Here is a 17,571-nt window from a genome sequence, read left to right on the forward strand (position 1 = left end):
TAGAGACCAATGTTCAGGTCACCTCATTCTAGTAAATCTACAACTGGAATGTGAAGGACCCTCAAAAGTAATTTTTTACTAAATAAACAGTCAGAAGAGACACACTCTCAGGGTGAACCGAGAGCCATTTTTTTGTTTTTGAGACCCAGGTTTTGAAGAGCATCTTCCTTTAGTTCCCAGGAAACTCAAACAGATCCCGCGGACTCTTTAGTCTCTAGCTGTTGAATTAGAGACCTCAATGGAGGCAGTGAACATTTAAAAAAAAAAAAAAAAGAAACAACACTTTTCTCTTTTAAAATAGTTTCAAAAAGTTATGTGTTTATGGATGATTTGATACTGCTTACCTGTTTTTATAGAATTTTTTATTTTATCTTGAGTTTTTTAACTTTAAAGGGCAGATCACACTTGAAAAGCTTGCTGCTGGAGTTCTAGGAAACCCTCAGAATGCACAAATTCACGTGAAATAGTTGGATATAACCAAAGGCAAATGTATAAAGGACAAAGTTGTTACGTGATTCCTTTAATAGTTGGTGTCTGTGTAGGTAAGCATTCCCTTTTCTAAAGTGGCCCAATGATTAAAACTCAAAGAATCATGGAGATGAAAAATTTCCACCTTCCTATTAAACAGTATGTCTTCATTTGAGATCCATTTAGCCTTTAAGGTGAAAGTGGGTTCCAGACAAATGTCTTTCACATTAGAAACTGTATTAAATTAATTGAAAGATAGATAAACATTGATAATAGTAATAAAACAAGAGAAATGATGAACAGTAAAAGGTAAATACTTTTAAAATGTTGCTCAAATAGACATTCAATAAAACCACATCTTTCAGACAACGTAATTACTTGCATCATAAAAAACTCTAGTGGTTGAAATTTAAAATAGTGATTAAAAAGCTTCAGTTGGACTTCAAATCAGCCTAAAAAGAAATTTCCATCTTAATAAAATAGGCAAAACTTTCCTTTTTAACATTAAACTTATTTTTTAAAAAATGTGTTTACTATTCTTGAAAAAGACCTGAAATGGGTCTCTCAGAAAAGTGAGCCTTTCCCATTTTAAACTGAATCCAGCGGAGCAGTGAAGACACAATTCCAAAGCATCCAGAAGAAAAGTTGAATATCCAAAAAACAATTTATATGCTTCAAAATACCCAGATTTGGGGGTTGATCCTTCAAGAAAATGGGAGAGTTACTGAGCGGTTCTGTGACATTTTTGAGTTTCCTCCTGGTGTCTTGATGTCATGAGAATCCAGCCTGTCCTGAGGAATTTAAGAGAAACCACGAAAACACAGTACACTGCCTAGGTTTATCTAAACTTCTAAGCTCGATTACAGTCTTTCAGACATCTTCCAAAAGATCCCTTAAGTCACCAAAGTGATTTTAGTCACCAAATTTAATATTCTCATGACTTAAATTTGACTTCATACAGTCAAGTTTATTTTACACTCTCAGTTACTTACTACTGCAAGTCAGTACACAGGAATTAATGCATTTGTGCCTTCAACTCAAATTAAATAGCAAACATTGCTGTTTGTGAACTTTTTTGGCCAATGAATAAAAAATAATTCATTTCTAATTCTCACCAAAAGGATTTAAATTAAACAGTAACAGATGAAGTGAGCAGGCACAGAATACTAAATAGGAACTGGCAAATGAAATAATCCAGCTCTTTGCTTTTACAATGAAAATGAGAATTGATTCTGCTTGAGAGAGAGAGAAGTGAAAGGACCAAGTGTTTTAAAAAAAGCCTTCTCCACCAAAAGAGCAAAATAGCACTCAGTGGCATTGCATTGTTAACAAAATTTCTTTATCAGAAACTATAATATTTAAGTATCTAATTTACATGTGACAAGGTATCATATTCAAAAAACTAAATCGCAACTAGAAAACTATTAACCACTAAAAACAATACCAAACACAACCCAAACATTTATAGGAAAGCAATAGCTAGAATCTGAGTTGGAAAAATGTTTCATCATTTTTGGCTCATTAAACAAAGCATCCATTATAGCCTGTAAAAGAGCATCTCTTCTAATTCATCAGAAGTTTATCCTTTGTAGAATGAATAACATGTAAAGATAGATTTATTGACTGTATATGCACACGTGTGTCTATATATTGTGAGACATACACTCGTGTGTTGATTTAAAGATACTGTATCTACTGATAACTGGCTGAATTTTGGAAGGTGCTGAAATCCATATTTCTACATGACCTTTGACCCATTTAATAATGTCTTTTTATAAACAGAAATTACATAAAATACTGTTTTTTATTAACTGAATATTTTCTTAAGCATAATAATAGACAAGGAATTGCACTTATTGTAAAGATACAGTAAGGTGTTAGGTTGCAGCTCAGCCATCAAAGATCAGGGATGTGGTACTGATAAGTATGCATCATATGCAAAGATGATGGTGGCCACTGAAATTAAAATGAGAGCAACTAGTTACAGAACAAATTGGGGGATAACAGAAGAAAACATGCACTACTCCTACTTTAATGCAAAACTAATTTCTCCCAGGAAACCAACCCTTTGACCTTCCTTACACAAAGAAACAGGTTCTGCACCCTTGGCAACACAGTAGACTAGGACATCTGTATTCAAATTCTAGTTCATTGTCTCTGAGTGTGCTGTTCCAGTGTCATCTCCTTAAGCTGCCCTTGAAATTCTGGAGCATGTACAATATTACAGTCTCTTGGTTAGGTTTCATTGAGCCTCAAGATCCCCTTCAGTTCTATATAAATAGGGTCCATTATTCATCTTCTTCCGGTTCCTGTGGTAACACAGGGATTTCTTCCTTTAAACAATCACTGAAGAATCTGAGGATTGTGCTGTAGAGATGATACTTGCTCTTCTCAGATACATTATGGCCTTCATCTGGGTAGACCTAACATATTGAGGGGGAAAGAGATTGAAAGTTACCAAAACAGATACTGTCCCTCAAAATTCATTCCTTTAGCCCCAGTGGCAAGGGAACTTTGGAAAGTAATATCTTACCAAAATCTGACCTAATTTAACTCTGGGTTTTTGTGCTAAACTTTTCTCTTTAAATTATCCTGTAATAATAATTGAGACAAACTACAGCTTTTTATGTATTTAAATTAGAACTAGGTTGGAAAAAGTAGAGCTTTCTATGTTCCTGTTGACCAGGACAGCATTAACAGTCCCCTTAATTTGACTAAATTTGAGATCCGTTTCTTCCTGACTTAGGGCCTTGACCTTTCTTTTCTTAGAGCTATTTTAGAAAACTTGCGATTGTAAATTCTCTGCCCCTTTGTATGTAAATCTTCTTCCAGTCTTGCCAGTTTTACAATTTAGGAAATGTCTTTCTCAAGGATCTAAAAACCATCTCTCTGAAATGTAAATATTGGAGAGTAGCCCTCCCTGTGGGAGGGTAGAACCCTTGCTCCACATTGTAAAACTACCTCCTGTCATAAACAGGAAGTTTACTTTTCCATTTGGTAAGGTGAACTACCCAATGCAGATGGCCTATGATTCCCTCCACCCCAGTTACTCTAAGCTCCCCAGCCCTATGTTTCAACAGAGTTTAGTTTCTCTCCCCTCTTGCAATAGTCTTAAATAAAGCCTGCCTTGTCTGTTTAACCTTGTCTAGTATAAGTTTTAATTTGACAGTGTCCCCTCTAATATAAATGACATAAGTAATTTTTCTAAAATTACAAATACAGATATTTGTCAATTCCTGGGTATAAAGTTTTTATTTAATTTTTTTAAATTTTTATTTTTTACTATTAAGATGACATCACTTTTATTTTTTTTAATTCTTTTTCAAACTTTTTAATTCCAGTTAACATACAGTGTTACATTATTTTCAGATGTACGACACCGTATTTGAACAGTTCTATATAAAAAATATGTAACACTTCACAAATATGTGTGTCATCCTTGCATGGGGGCCATGTTAATCTTCTCTGTTTCGTTTCAGTTTCAGTATATGTGCTGCCAAAGTGAGCACCTCCCTCAGTGATCTAAATAAAGCCCCCTACTCCTTCACATTGTTTGTGGCATGATCTATTATCTGTTTATCTCTACATCTTCTTCATTCATCATCCTAACCCTGGTACCTGTGCTTATAGATATGTTGAACTACTTTTAGTTCTTTCAAATGCTGAGAAATTAAAATTGCTTTTTTTTTTTTGTCCCTTCTGTGACTCCTCCCTCAGACTGAAAGTCCTCAAAGGTGTAAAGTCTGTCTTACCCACCTACCATAGTGACCATTATAAAGTAAATCTTTGGTACTATTCACTACATGTGGTTGAATGCACAGATGTAAATGTTTTCTTCTCTCCTTTTTTCTCAATATTGCTTCAAACCACTTTTTTCCCCTACCTTTTATGATAAAGGTAATAGAAAGTGAGGGAAAAACGAAGGGACTAGAAGGGAAATGGAACATGACTCTTTTAAAAACAATTCATTATTACTGATAGAAATAAAAGTCTGAGAAGAAAAAGACATTTTTGAAAGTTTTTGCAATTCACATAAACCATGAGCTTATCAGCATAATTAGGAAAAAAGCTCACCATCTTTGGTACCTAAAAATCACAGTTAAAAAATAATAGCAAGGGGGATGGAGTAGTACAGAAGCTCTGTTCTATATCCCACAACTGAAAAACCAAGGTAGGAAAACAGCCTTTTGAAAAAGTGACTTACCTGCATAGTATAATTCACTCCAGCTTTTATTAGGTGTTTAATTAATTCTGCTGAATGCTGGAAATGGACTTTTGCTGTAAGAAATAAAATTTTATTATGTGATGGAAATGCATTTATTAGAATTAGAACTTTTTGTATCATTTTTTTTTCAAGAAATTATTATACTTTACATACATCGCACATTTAAAAGACTGATAACCCAGCATGGGGCGCCTGGATGGCTCAGTCAGTTAAGCATCTCCCTTCAGCTCAGGTCATGATCCCAGGGTCCTGGGATCAGACCCCACATCAGTCTCCCTGCTCTCAGTCAGGAATCTGCTCCTCCCTCTCCCTCTGCCCCTTCTCCCACTCTCTCTCTCTCTCTCTCTCTCTCTCTCTCTCTCTCTCTCTCACTCTCTCACTCTCAAATAAAATCTTTAAAAAAATAAAAATAAAAAATAAAATAAAAAACTGATACCTGGCAGTCACTTGAAAAATCAGTAAGATACAATGCTGATAAAACTGATAAAAAAAAATACTATACATTACAAAAAAAAACTGAAACAGAAGCTACTACTAAGGCTCTGCTTATTGTACAGGATAGTATTTAAGTTTATTTTATCATCTGTTATTTCTGATTGTTCACATATGTTATACAATTATAACATTTTCAATGTAGTGAATGCCTAACTGCATAGTAATATAGCAAACCATCTTTCTGTTCCTTTCTGAGGATTACGGGGGCTCAGTCTCCATTAGATACTGACATTCTGTTTTATTTTAAATGAGAAAAAAACTACACCATGTTGAGAAATTAGTCTACATGGGCTCAATATTTAATATGAATCATACTGGTTTCTTCTGTTTCCTTCTAGCTTCCCTCTCTGCCTGAACCTGAGATCCAAGACTCTGAAGTATACAGCACAGGAGACCAGGGTTGTATATTTTTAGCCTTAATTTTTCCAAAGCTATTTTTTTAAAATTTTTTATTATTATGTTAATCACCATACATTACAACATTAGTTTTTGATGTAGCGTTCCATGATTCATTGTTTGTTCATAACACCCAGTGCTCTATGCAGAATGTGCCCTCTTTAATACCCAACACCAGGCTAACCCATCCCCCCACCCCCCTCTCCTCTAGAACCCTCAGTTTGTTTTTCAGAGTCCATCCTCTCATGTTTCATCTCCCCCTCCAACTTACTCCCCTTCATTCTTCCCCTCCTGCTATCTTCTTCTTTTTTTTCTTAACATATATTGCATTATTTGTTTCAGAAGTACAGATCTGTGATTCAACAGTCTTGAAAAATTCACATCACTCACCATAGCACATACCCTCCCCAGTGTCTATCACCCAGCCACCCCATCCCTCCCACCCCCCACCAACTCCAGCAACCATCAGTTTGTTTCCTGAGATTAAGAATTCCTCATATCAGTGAGGTCATATGATATATGTCTTTCTCTGATTGACTTATTTCACACAGCATAACACCCTCCAGGTCCATCCACATCGTTGCAAATGGTAAGATCTCATTCCTTTTGATGGCTACATAATATTCCATTGTGTATATCTACCACTTCTTTATCCATTCATCTGTCGATGGACATCTTGGCTCTTTCCACAGTTTGGCTATTGTGGACATTGCTGCTATAAACATTGGGGTGCACGTACCCCTTCAGATCCCTACATTTGTATCTTTGTGGTAAATACCCAGGAGTGCAATTGCTGGATTGTATGGAAGCTCTATTTTCAACTGTTTGAGGAACCTCCATACTGTTTTCCAGATTGGTTGCACCAGCTTGCATTCCCACCAACAGTGTAGGAGGATTTCCCTTTCTCCGCATCCCCGCCAACATCTGTCGCTTCCTGACTTATTAATTTTCGCCATTCTGACTGGTGTGAGGTGGTATCTCATTGAGGTTTTGATTTGGATTTCCCTGATGCTGAGCGATGTTGAGCACTTTTTCGTGTGTCTGTTGGCCATTTGGATGTCTTCTTTGGAAAAATGTCTCTTCATGTCTTCTGCCCATTTCTTGATTGGATGATTTGTTCTTTGGGTGTTGAGTTTGATAAGTTCTTTATAGATTTTGGATACTAGCCCTTTACCTGATATGTCATTTGCAAATATTTTCTCCCATTCTGTCGGTTGTCTTTTGGTTTTGTGGACTGTTTCTTTTGCTGTGCAAAAGCTTTTTATCTTGATGAAATCCCAACAGTTCATTTTTGCTCTTGCTTCCCTTTCCTTTGGCGATGTTTCTAGGAAGAAGTTGCTGTGGCTGAGGTTGAAGAGGTTGCTACCTGTGTTCTGCTTTAGGATTTTGATGGACTCCTGTCTCACGTTTAGGTCTTTCAACCATATGGACTCTATTTTTGTGTGTGGTGTACTGAAATGGTCCAGTTTCATTCTTCTGCATGTGGCTGTCCCAATTTTCCCAACATCATTTGTTGAAGAGACTCTCTTTTTTCCATTGGACATTCTTTCCTGCTTTGTCAAAGATAAGTTGACCATAGAGTTGAGGGTCCATTTCTGGGCTCTCGATTCTGTTCCATTGATCTATGTGTCTGTGTTTGTGCCAGTACCATACTGTCTTGATGATGACAGCTTTGTAATAGTGCTGGAAGTCCGGAATTGTGATGCTGCCAGCTTTGATTTTCTTTTTCAATATTCCTCTGGCTATTAGGGGACTCTTCTGGTTCCATACAAATTTTAGGATTCTTTGTTCCATTTCTTTGAAAAAAGTGGATGGTATTTTGATGGGGATTGCACTGAATGTGTAGATTGCTCTAGGTAGCATTGACATCTTCACAATGTTTGTTCTTCCAATCCATGAGCATGGAACGTTTTTCCATTGCTTTGTGTCTTCCTCGATTTCTTTCATGAGTATTTTATAGTTTTCTGAGTACAGATTCTTTGCCTCTTTGGTTAAATTTATTCCTAGGTATCTTAATGGTTTTGGGTGCAATTGTAAATGGGATCGACTCCTTGATTTGTCTCTCTTCTGTCTTGTGGTTGGTGTATAGGAATGCCACTGATTTCTGTGCATTGATTTTATATCCTGCTACTTGACTGAATTCCTGTATGAGTTCTAGAAATTTTGGGGTGGAGTCTTTTGTATTTTCCACATACAGTATCATATCATCTGCAAACAGTGAGAGTTTGACTTCCTCCTTGTCGATTTGGATGCCTTTGATTTCTTTTTGTTGTCGGATTGCTGTGGCTAGGACTTCTAATACTATGTTGAATAGCAGTGGTGATAGTGGACATCCCTGCCGCATTCCTGACCTTAGGGGGAAAGCTCTCAGCTTTCCCCATTGAGAATGAGATTCGCTGTAGGTTTTTCATAGATGGCTTTTATGATATTGAGGTATGTACCCTCTATCCCTATACTCTGAAGAGTTTTTAGCAAAAAGGATGCTGTACCTTGTCAAATGCTTTTTCTGCATCTATGGAGAGGATCATATGATTCTTGATCTTTCTTTTGTTAATGTATTGTATCACGTTGATTGATTTGCGGATGTTGAACCAACCCTGCAGCGCAGGGATAAATCCCACTTGGTCATGGTGAATAATCCTTTTAATATACTGTTGGATCCTATTGGCTAGTATTTTGGTGAGAATGTTTGCATCCATGTTCATCAAGGATATTGGTCTGTAATTCTTCTTTTTCATGGGGTCTTTGGTTTTGGGATCAAGGTAATGGCCTCATAAAATAAGTTTGGAAGTTTTCCTTCCATTTCTATTTTTTGGAACAATTTCAGGAGAATAGGTATTAATTCTTCTTTAAATGTTTGGTAGAATTCCCTGGGAAACCATCTGGCCCTGGGCTTTTGTTTGTTGGGAGATTTTTGATGACTGCTTCCATTTCCTTAGTGGTTACAGGTCTGTTCAGGTTTTCTATTTCTTCCTGATTCAATTTTGGTAGTTGATACATCTCTAGGAATGCATCCATTTCTTCCCTCTTACCTAATTTGCTGGCATAGAGTTGCTCATAATATGTTCTTATAATTGTTTGTATTTCTTTGGTGTTGGTTGTGATCTCTCCTCTTTCATTCATGATTTTGTTGATATGGGTCATTTCTCTTTTTTTTTTTGATAAATCTGGCCGGGGTCAATCAATCTTGTAATTCTTTCAAAGAACCAGTTCCTCATTTCATTGTTCTGTTTTACTGTTCTTTTGGTTTCTATTTCATTGATTTCTGCTCTGATCTTTATGATTTCTCTTCTCCTGTGGGGTTTAGGCTTTATTTGCTGTTCTTTCTCTAGTTCCTTTAGGTGTAGGGTTAGGTTGTGATTTGAGACCTTTCTTGTTTCTTGAGAAAGGCATGCATTGCTATATACTTTCCTCTCAGGACTGCCTTTGCTGTATCCCAAAGATTTTGAACAGTTGTGTTTTCATTTTCATGGTTTCCATGAACTTTTTAAATTCTTCTTTAATTTCCTGGTTGACCCATTCATTCTTTAGTAGAATGCTCTTTAGCCTCCATGTATTTGAGTTCTTTCCGACTTTCCTCTTGTGATTGAGTTCTAGTGTCAAAGCATTGTGGTCTGAAAATATGCAGGGAATAATCCCAATCTTTTGGTACCGGTTGAGACCTGATTTGTGACCTAGGATGTGATCTATTGTGGAGAATGTTCCATGGGCACTAGAGAAGAATGTGTATTCTGTTGCTTTGGGATAGAATGTTCTGAATATGTCTGTGAAGTCCATTTGGTCCAGTGTTTCATTTAAAGTCTTTATTTTCTTGTTGATCTTGTGCTTAGATGATCTGTGCATTTTAGTCAGGGGGGTGTTAAAGTCCCCCACTATTATTGTATTGTTGTCCATGTGTTTCTTTGCTTTTGTTATTAATTGCCTTGTATAATTGGCTGCTCCCATGTAGGGGCATAGATATTTACCATTGTTAGATCTTCTTGTTGGATAGACCCTTTTAGTATAATATAGTGTCCTTCATCATCTCTTATTACAATCTTTGTTTTAAAATCTAATTTGTCTGATATAAGGATTGCCACCCCAGCTTTTTTTTAGTGTCCATTAGCATGGTAAATGGTTTTCCACCCCCTCACTTTCAATGTGGGGGTGTCTTTGGGTCTAAAATGAGTCTCTTGCAGACAGCATATGGATGGGTCTTGTTTTTTTAATCCAATTTGATAGCCTGTGTCTTTTAATTGGGGCATTGAGCCCATTTACATTCAGGGTAACTATTGAAAGATAGGAATTTAGTGCCATTGTATTGCCTGTAAGGTGACTGTTACTGCATATTCTGTGTTCCTTTCTGATCTATACTGCTTTTAGGCTCTCTCTTTGCTTAGAGGACCCCTTTCAATATTTCTTGGAGGGCTGGTTTCGTGTTTCCAAATTCCTTTAGTTTTTGTTCGTCGTGGAAGCTTTTTATCTCTCCTTCAATTTTCAGTGACAGCCTAGCTGGGTATATAGTATTCTTGGCTGCATATTTTTCTCGTTTAGTGCTCTGAAGATATCATGCCAGTCCTTTCTGGCCTGCCAGGTCTCTGTAGATAGGTCTGTTGTCAATTTAATGTTTCCACCATTGTAGGTTACATAGCTCTCCTCCCGAGCTGCTTTCAGGATTTTCTCTTTGTCTCTGAGACTTGTAAGTTTTACCATTAGATGTCGGGGTGTTGACCTATTTTTATTGATTTTGAGAGGGGTTCTCTGTGCCTCCTGGATTTTGATGCGTGTTTCCTTCCCCACATTAGGGAAGTTCTCTGCTATATTTTGCTCCAGTATACCTTCTGCCCCCCTCTCTCTTTCTTCTTCTTCTGGGATCCTAATTATTCTAATGTTGTTTCATCTTATCGTATCGCTTATCTCTCGAATTCTGCCCTTGTGATCCTGTAGTTGTTTATCTCTCTTTTTCTCCTTTATTTTCCATCATTTGGTCATCTATATTGCTGATTCTCTCTTCTGCCTCATTGATCCTAGCAGTTAGTGCCCCCATTTTTTATTGCACCTCATTAATAGCCTTTTCGATTTCGACTTGGTTAGATTTTAGTTCTTTTATTTATGCAGAAAGGTTTCTCTAATAACTTCCACACTTTTTTCACCCCACCTAGTATCTTTAAAGTAATGATTCTGAACTCTGGGTCCCGCATCGTACTAACGTCCGTATTGAGTAGATCCCTGGCAGATGGTACTTCCTCTTGTTCTTTTTGCTGAGGTGATTTTTTTTGTCTTGTCATTTTGTCCAGAGGAGAATAGATGAATGAGAGAACAAAATGCTAACAGGTTAACAACGTCCCCAGCAAATATACTGTAAAAAAATCAGAAAAGACCTGAAACCAGGGGAAAAGAAAGAGAAAGAGAAAAAAAGAAAAAGAAAAAGATAAAAACAAACAAAACGAGAACAAAAAAAACAGAATATGATCAAATGTGATCAGGCTAGTGCATAGATCAGTGCCACACACTAAATTTTGGGCGTATTTTGGTCTTTTAGAAGAAAGTGCCTCCTAAAATTTTAAAGGAAGAAAGACTTATATATGTACAAAATCCGAGTTGATACAATGAAGGGATGGAAGATGAGTGTAAAGATGAAAATTATAAAAGATTTTATAAAAGGAATTGATAAGAAGTTGTTTGAAAAAAGAAAGATTTTAAAAAAAAGAAAAGAATAAAAAAAGGGAGAGAATGTGATCAGGCAGGAGACTAGAACAAAGCCATACACTAGTGATTTAGGGTATATTTTGATCCGTTAGAAGAAACTTATCTCAAAATTTTAAAGAGAGAACAACTTTATATGCCAAAAATAAGGGTAACTACTACTAAGGGATAAAGTATGACTTTAAAAATGAGAAGTAAAGATATTTTTTTAAAAAAGGGATTGATGTTGGTTGAAAAAGGGAAAAAGAAAAATTCAAAAAAAAAAACAGCTAAAAAAAGATTAACTTTGAAAAACTAATGAATCATGGTAAAAAAAGCCATGAATTCTATGTGCAGTATTCCCCTAGCGCTGGAGTTCTCCCGTTCTCCTTGATCGGTAAACTTGGTCTTGGCTTGCTGGCTGTTCGTGCTGATCTTCTGAGGGAGGGGCCTGTTGCCGTGGTTCCCAAATGTCTTTGCCGGAGGCGGAATTGCCCCGCCCTTGTCGGTCCGGGCTAAGCAAGCTGCTCGGGTTTGCTCTCAGGAGCTTTTGTTCCCTGCAAGCTCTTGGTACAGCTTTGGAGGACTAGAGTGAAAATGGTGGCCTCCCAATCTCCGCCCGGAGGAGCCGAGAACTCAGGGCCCCACTCCTCAGTGCGCCCCCAGAGAAAAGCAGTCAGTCACTCCTGTGCCCGGTCTCCGGCCGCACTCCGCGCTCACCCAGCCTGTGACCGAGTGTTTCTATCTCTGGCACCTGACCCTGTGTGGAGTCTCCAAACCCAGCAGATCCCTGTGGTGCGCTCCCATGCCACTCCTTCCAGGAGAGGAAGAGGAGTCTCCCCGGATCTGCCACTTGTTGGGTCCCTGCTGGAGGAGCAGTGGCCCGACTGGGCCGCGGATCACAGTTTATGGCAACCCCGAGCTGAGAGCCCCCGCCTCGGCTCCGTCTCTGCAGCCGGCTTCCCCGCTCCAATACCTGGGAGCTCTGCCACACTCAGGCACCCCCGGTCTTTCTGTGACCCCGAGGGTCCTGAGACCACACTGTCCCACGAGGGTTCCACCCTCAGCTTAGCCACCAGAGTGACGTCCCTCAGCGGAGCCGACTTCTAAAAGTTCCGATTTTGTGCTCTGCGGCTCTATCACTTGCCAGAAGCGGCCGACGGAGGCCCCCTCCCCCGCCGTCTATCCTCCCGAATATCGCCTCGGATTCACTTCTCCGCACGTCCTACCTTCCAGTACGTGGTCGCTTTTCTGTTCGGAGAGTTGTTGCTATTCTTCTCTTTGATCTCCTGTTGAATTCGTAGGTGTTCAAAATGGTTTGCTCCCTATTCAGCTGAATTCCTGAGACCAGAGGAAATCCAGATCGCCCACTCCTCCGCCATCTTGCTCAGCCCTCGACCAGAGTTGTATAGAACTGCCCTAAGTAGCTATGACATCTTGGATGAATCACTCAGATCTCTTTGTACAGCACTTTGCTCATATGTTGCCTGGCTATTTATTCCTATACTTTGTGCATCTTCAAATGTTTGTAAATAACTTTTTTTTTTAAGATTTTATTTATTAGAGAAAGAGCAAGCACGAGCAGGGGGAGGGGCAGAAGGAGAAGCAGACGCCCACACTGGGCTTGATCCCAGGACCTGAGCTGAAGTCAGATGCTTAACTGACTGAGCCACCCAGGCCCCTGTAAATAACTTTTAAGCCAATCATTTTTTTAAGTGTCTTTGTCAGACTAGCTGTGACACTAGTTAATCCTACCACATAGCAGACAATAAAAGATTCCAAAGACCATTTAAATCTTTTTTAAAATCTACCCAAGATCCTTTCAACATCTTCCTACTGTACTCCATGGGAGTATTACCATGTTACTTCTAAATAAATTTGCAAATTGCTCAGTAAATGTAAGTTATGATAAATGGTGATAAGTTGGGGTAATGACTAAGGTAAAATGACCCGTTATATTGCTCATTTGTTATAAAAATAAAGTTTAAAAGGGACTTCAGAATTTCTCTGCATGGATGGAACTGAAAAGATAAATGTACAAAAGTATAGTTGGATTTTTTTTTTTAAGATTTTTTATTTATTTATTTGACAGGGAGTGACAATGCGAGAGAAGGAACACAAGCAGGGGGAGTGGGAGAGGAAGAAGCAGGCTCTCTGCCGAGCGGGGAGCCCAATGCGGGGCTTGATCCCAGGACCCTGGGATCATGACCTGAGCCAAAGGCAGACCCGCTTAATGACTGAGCCACCCAGGCATCCCTAGTTGGATTTTTTTTGTTTAGTTTCTGGTGTGAAGCCTGTTGATATTTGTCATTTGTTTACTTCCTAAAACAGGAATGTTAAAGGTATAATTGTCTTAGTGAACTAATTTGCTGGTTGTTTTTGATGAAGATATTAATAATGATAGTATTATAATGTCATTGAGCACCTATAGTCCGCCATACCCATATGAGTTGTGTGTATGTGTGTGCATGTGTTTGCGCTTTTCCTTTGAAGTGACCAGTGCTGAACCTCTGCTTGCGTATTATCAGTGAGTGAAGAACCAGATCCGTGCCTAAGTGAGGTAGGAAGAACATGATATACCTTTTTTTTTTTTTTTAGATTTTATTTATTTATTTGAAAGAGAGAGAGGTAGTGAGAGCAGGAATACAAGCAGGGGGAGTGGGAGAGGGAGAAGCAGGCTTCCTGCCAAGCGGGGAGCCCGATGCGGGGCTCGATCCCAGGACCCTGGGATCATGACCTGAGCCGAAGGCAGATGCTTAACGACTGAGCCACCCAGGCGCCCCGAACATGATTTACCTTAATAGCTGCAACATATTGACAGAGAAATTTGAATAGCACTAATATATTCTAGGGTAATGGCCAGACGTGAAATACTTTCACCTCAAATATAATTTATTCTCACAGTTGAAGCTTCAGAGCACAATGAAAAAGAGCCTTCATGCCAGATTCCAACCCCCTTTCTATGAATTAGTGGTTGTATGATTTTTGGCAAGTTATATAAATTCCATAAATTTATTTTTCCAATCAGTTAAACAAGATAATAGCATCTGCTGCCCAATATTTTTGTGAAAACAGGTAGTATAACATTAAAAGCTTTTGGTACATTTTCTGAAATGTACTCAGTACTTAGTTTTCTATTTTTTGTTACTACTAATATCTTAATACCTAGAACAAGATTCTAATGTCCATCAAAATGTTTATTCTCTTTTACATAATGTTTCATCCAACACAGGTATGGCATCATCTAAGTTCTATTTTTTTAAATTTTGTAATAGTTGTAGATTTTCAAAAAAGTTGCAAAGACAGTACAGAGAGTTCATGTAGATTGCTTACCCAGTTCCCTCTCTTGTTCACAACTCACATTATTATGGTCCATTTGTTACAAGGAAGAAACATTTAGATATCATGACACCTTAATCTCTTATGATCTACGAGAAATTTTCAGACTTGTTTTAGATGACCTGGACAATTCTGAGCAGTATGGGTTAGAATGTTCCTCATCTGGGTTTGTTTGATGTTTTTTTTTTTTTTATAGTAGACTGAGGTTAAGGGTTTTTGGGACAAGACCATAGAGAGTGCCATTCTCATAAAGTGATATCAAGGGTGCATACCATCAACATGACTTGTCACTGTTGATGTTAACCTTGATCACCTGGCTGAGATGGTATTATCAAGTTTCTCCATTGTAAAGTTATTCTTTCTTCCCTTTTCCATACAGTACTCTTTAGAGGCAAATCACTAAGTGCAACCCATTCTGAAAGGGGAAGAAGAAAGTTAAGCTTTGCCTCCTTGAGGGTGTGTATCTACATAAATTTGGAAATTCTACCTAAGGGGGATTTTTGTCTCTTCTCTCCCATTTACCTATTTATTCAAATACACACACACACACACACACACTCTGTATATACATACACTGTATATTAACATATACATATCTACACCCTATATATGTGTATGGGTACATAAGTATTGATCTAAACTCTAATAATGACCTGGCATGCTGTAAAGTTAAGTTAAAGAGCTGATATCATCTTTGCTATTAAGACCTTTTTAGTGGGCGCCTGGGCGGCTCAGTTGGTTAGGAGACTGGCTTTGGCTCAGGTCATGATCCCAGGGCCTGGGATCGAGTCCCACATCGGGCTCCCTGCTCGGCAGGGAGTCTGCTTCTCCTTCTGACCCTCTCTCCTCTCATGCTCTCTCTCTCACTCTCTCAAATAAATAAATAAAAATAAAAAAAAAAAGACCTTATTAGTGATATTCTCTGTGAAATGGGGTAAAACTACTGAGGCAGGACAGGATGGACCAACAAAAACAAGTTCAGATATTAGGAAATATTGATTCAAGGCTCTGACTCTCTGCTTACTAGCCAGATAGCCTTGGTTAAATCAGTTTCCTCCTTGAAATTGATTTTTCTCATCTGTGAATGGGGCTGTAAATACTCGGTCCTCTGTTGTAAAGTATAACATAAATATATATGTATATACTTTGACCCCTAAACACTTCAAAGTGAATATAAAATTATATTTATTACTAGTAATATCAATCACATCCATCTCCAATGTTTAAAGTGATGGGAAAAGGGGAAGTGACAAACAAGCATTTTAAAAAGTTTTTAACTGTGAGTGATCCTATCAGAATTTTCTCTGTGCTGGCATCTTTTTGCTATCTTGTTGTTTTCAAAGTTATTTTCAATTTGAAGTGTGCTAAATAACAACCCTCAGTGGTAGTCACTAGCCATATGTGGATATTAAAATTTTAATTAATTAGAAATAATTTAAAATTCAGTTACTGATCTAATTATTAAACACATTTCAAGTACTCAAGAGCCATATGTGGCTGGTGGCTACAGTGTTCTACAGCGTAAATATGGAACATTTCCATCATCCCAGAAAGTTTTGTTGGATGGCGTTGCCATCGAGGCTCACAGCTTCTTTCCTCTTGGTCCCGACATCCTTCTAACTTCCTATTATACATTGGATTCTTTGTGCCACTATCCTCTGCTATCTTCTTCAAAAAGTTTACAGGGCCCCTTGGAAGCAAGTTCTTAGATGTACCCCTTTGTTCAAGGTCAGACCCCATCAAACAGCAGCAGCAAATACAATACTTACTGTCAGCAGTCCCATGAATTATTAATATATTTTCTTCTTTTAAGCCATGAATATTATGTAGCACACTGGATGCCTATAAAGGAAAGCACAAATATCTATGTATATATAGATCTACCTGTATTTGCAATTTGACTGAATTTTTAGAACAAATATACTCTTCTTTCTTCATTATTTTAAATTTGTTACCTGGTAAGTGCTTTCTTCCCGAGATGGCATACCAAGGTATCTTTCAGAGAAGGCTGAGGCTGTGACCCAAGAAAACAGAAATTTAAGAATAAACTAGAAACCATTTGACTAGTGTATTTCATTATTTAATTTCTACATTTCACATTTAATTGTCATGCTCCAGTAAAACTGATTGAATCAGGAAGGTGATAAACAGCTGAAAAATCTATCTTTTAACACATGATAAATGAGCTCACTTGATCTCTTCTGCATTGGGATTTTCTTTTTTTACAAATCAATACATTATATTAAGTCAATCTGTAGGAAGTACTCACCATACAACTTCAAGTCTGTGATGGGTGCAATCACTGATCCACATTTAAAAAGTTTTTCATCTGATTTTAATATCATTGATGCAATATAGCCACCGTACCCCTGGCAAAATTAAGAAAAAAATATATATATATAGAGAGAGCGAGAGAGTGAGAGTGTTTGTATCAATTATCCTTGGAGATATTTTTAGCTTTTAATCACTGGTAATATACATAATAGACTGTCTTACAATGTCTCAGACCTGAGAAAAGAATACACTAAGATCACTTTGTATAGATGAAAATTTTGAAAAGAATTTAAGTTTTTATATAACACGCTATTTTAATAACTTTAGGTAAAATATAAAATCAATTATATATCAACATTGTCCAGTGTTTGCTCTTTGATTTCATGTGGTATATCTGGGAATAACTCCAAATAATTAAAAGCTAGGGAAATATAGCACTTATTAAATCATAAATCATTTCATCAAATCAAATATATACATTTAGTGAAATATTTAATAATGATAGTTATGTAGAATTAGGAAAGGAGAATTAAATATTTAAAATCTCTTATCGCAAATATAGATTCTGCTTTCAGTTCCACACACCTAAATATTTGAAGGAAGTGAGGTTGATAAAAAATGTTTCTAGTTACATGAGTTGGATTATTGTTTAAATTTAATTTTAAATATCTAAATTTATCTTGCAATGCTTTTGAACTAATTTAATTATA

At 37.5% G+C, this 17,571-nt stretch overlaps 1 protein-coding gene and 1 non-coding gene across 8 annotated transcripts in view; both read right to left on the reverse strand.

Moving 5' to 3' along the window:
- Positions 1 to 470: 470 nt before the first annotated feature.
- DPP10 (dipeptidyl peptidase like 10) overlaps positions 471 to 17,571 on the reverse strand; it is a 1,417,029-nt gene continuing 1,399,928 nt past the window's right edge. For 4 of the 7 annotated variants that reach the window (XM_027590078.2, XM_027590077.2, XM_027590079.2 and 1 more), the window contains exons 22-26: positions 16,857 to 16,956; positions 16,543 to 16,601; positions 16,357 to 16,429; positions 4,673 to 4,746; positions 471 to 2,891 (exon numbers count right to left, since the gene is read on the reverse strand). In XM_027590078.2, the coding sequence (XP_027445879.1) occupies positions 2,757 to 2,891; positions 4,673 to 4,746; positions 16,357 to 16,429; positions 16,543 to 16,601; positions 16,857 to 16,956 (441 nt within the window). In that variant the 3' untranslated portion in view covers positions 471 to 2,756. The remainder of the gene's footprint in view (positions 2,892 to 4,672; positions 4,747 to 16,356; positions 16,430 to 16,542; positions 16,602 to 16,856; positions 16,957 to 17,571) is intronic. The other 3 variants (XM_027590083.2, XM_027590082.2, XM_027590081.2) reach the window with 1 other exon arrangement.
- LOC113921097 lies at positions 3,871 to 3,977 on the reverse strand. Its single transcript, XR_003519505.1, has one exon. It is a non-coding gene; the product is annotated as a U6 spliceosomal RNA (small nuclear RNA).

Source organism: Zalophus californianus, chromosome 3 (assembly GCF_009762305.2).
Source record: "Zalophus californianus isolate mZalCal1 chromosome 3, mZalCal1.pri.v2, whole genome shotgun sequence".
NCBI classification, from domain to species: Eukaryota; Metazoa; Chordata; class Mammalia; order Carnivora; family Otariidae; genus Zalophus; species Zalophus californianus.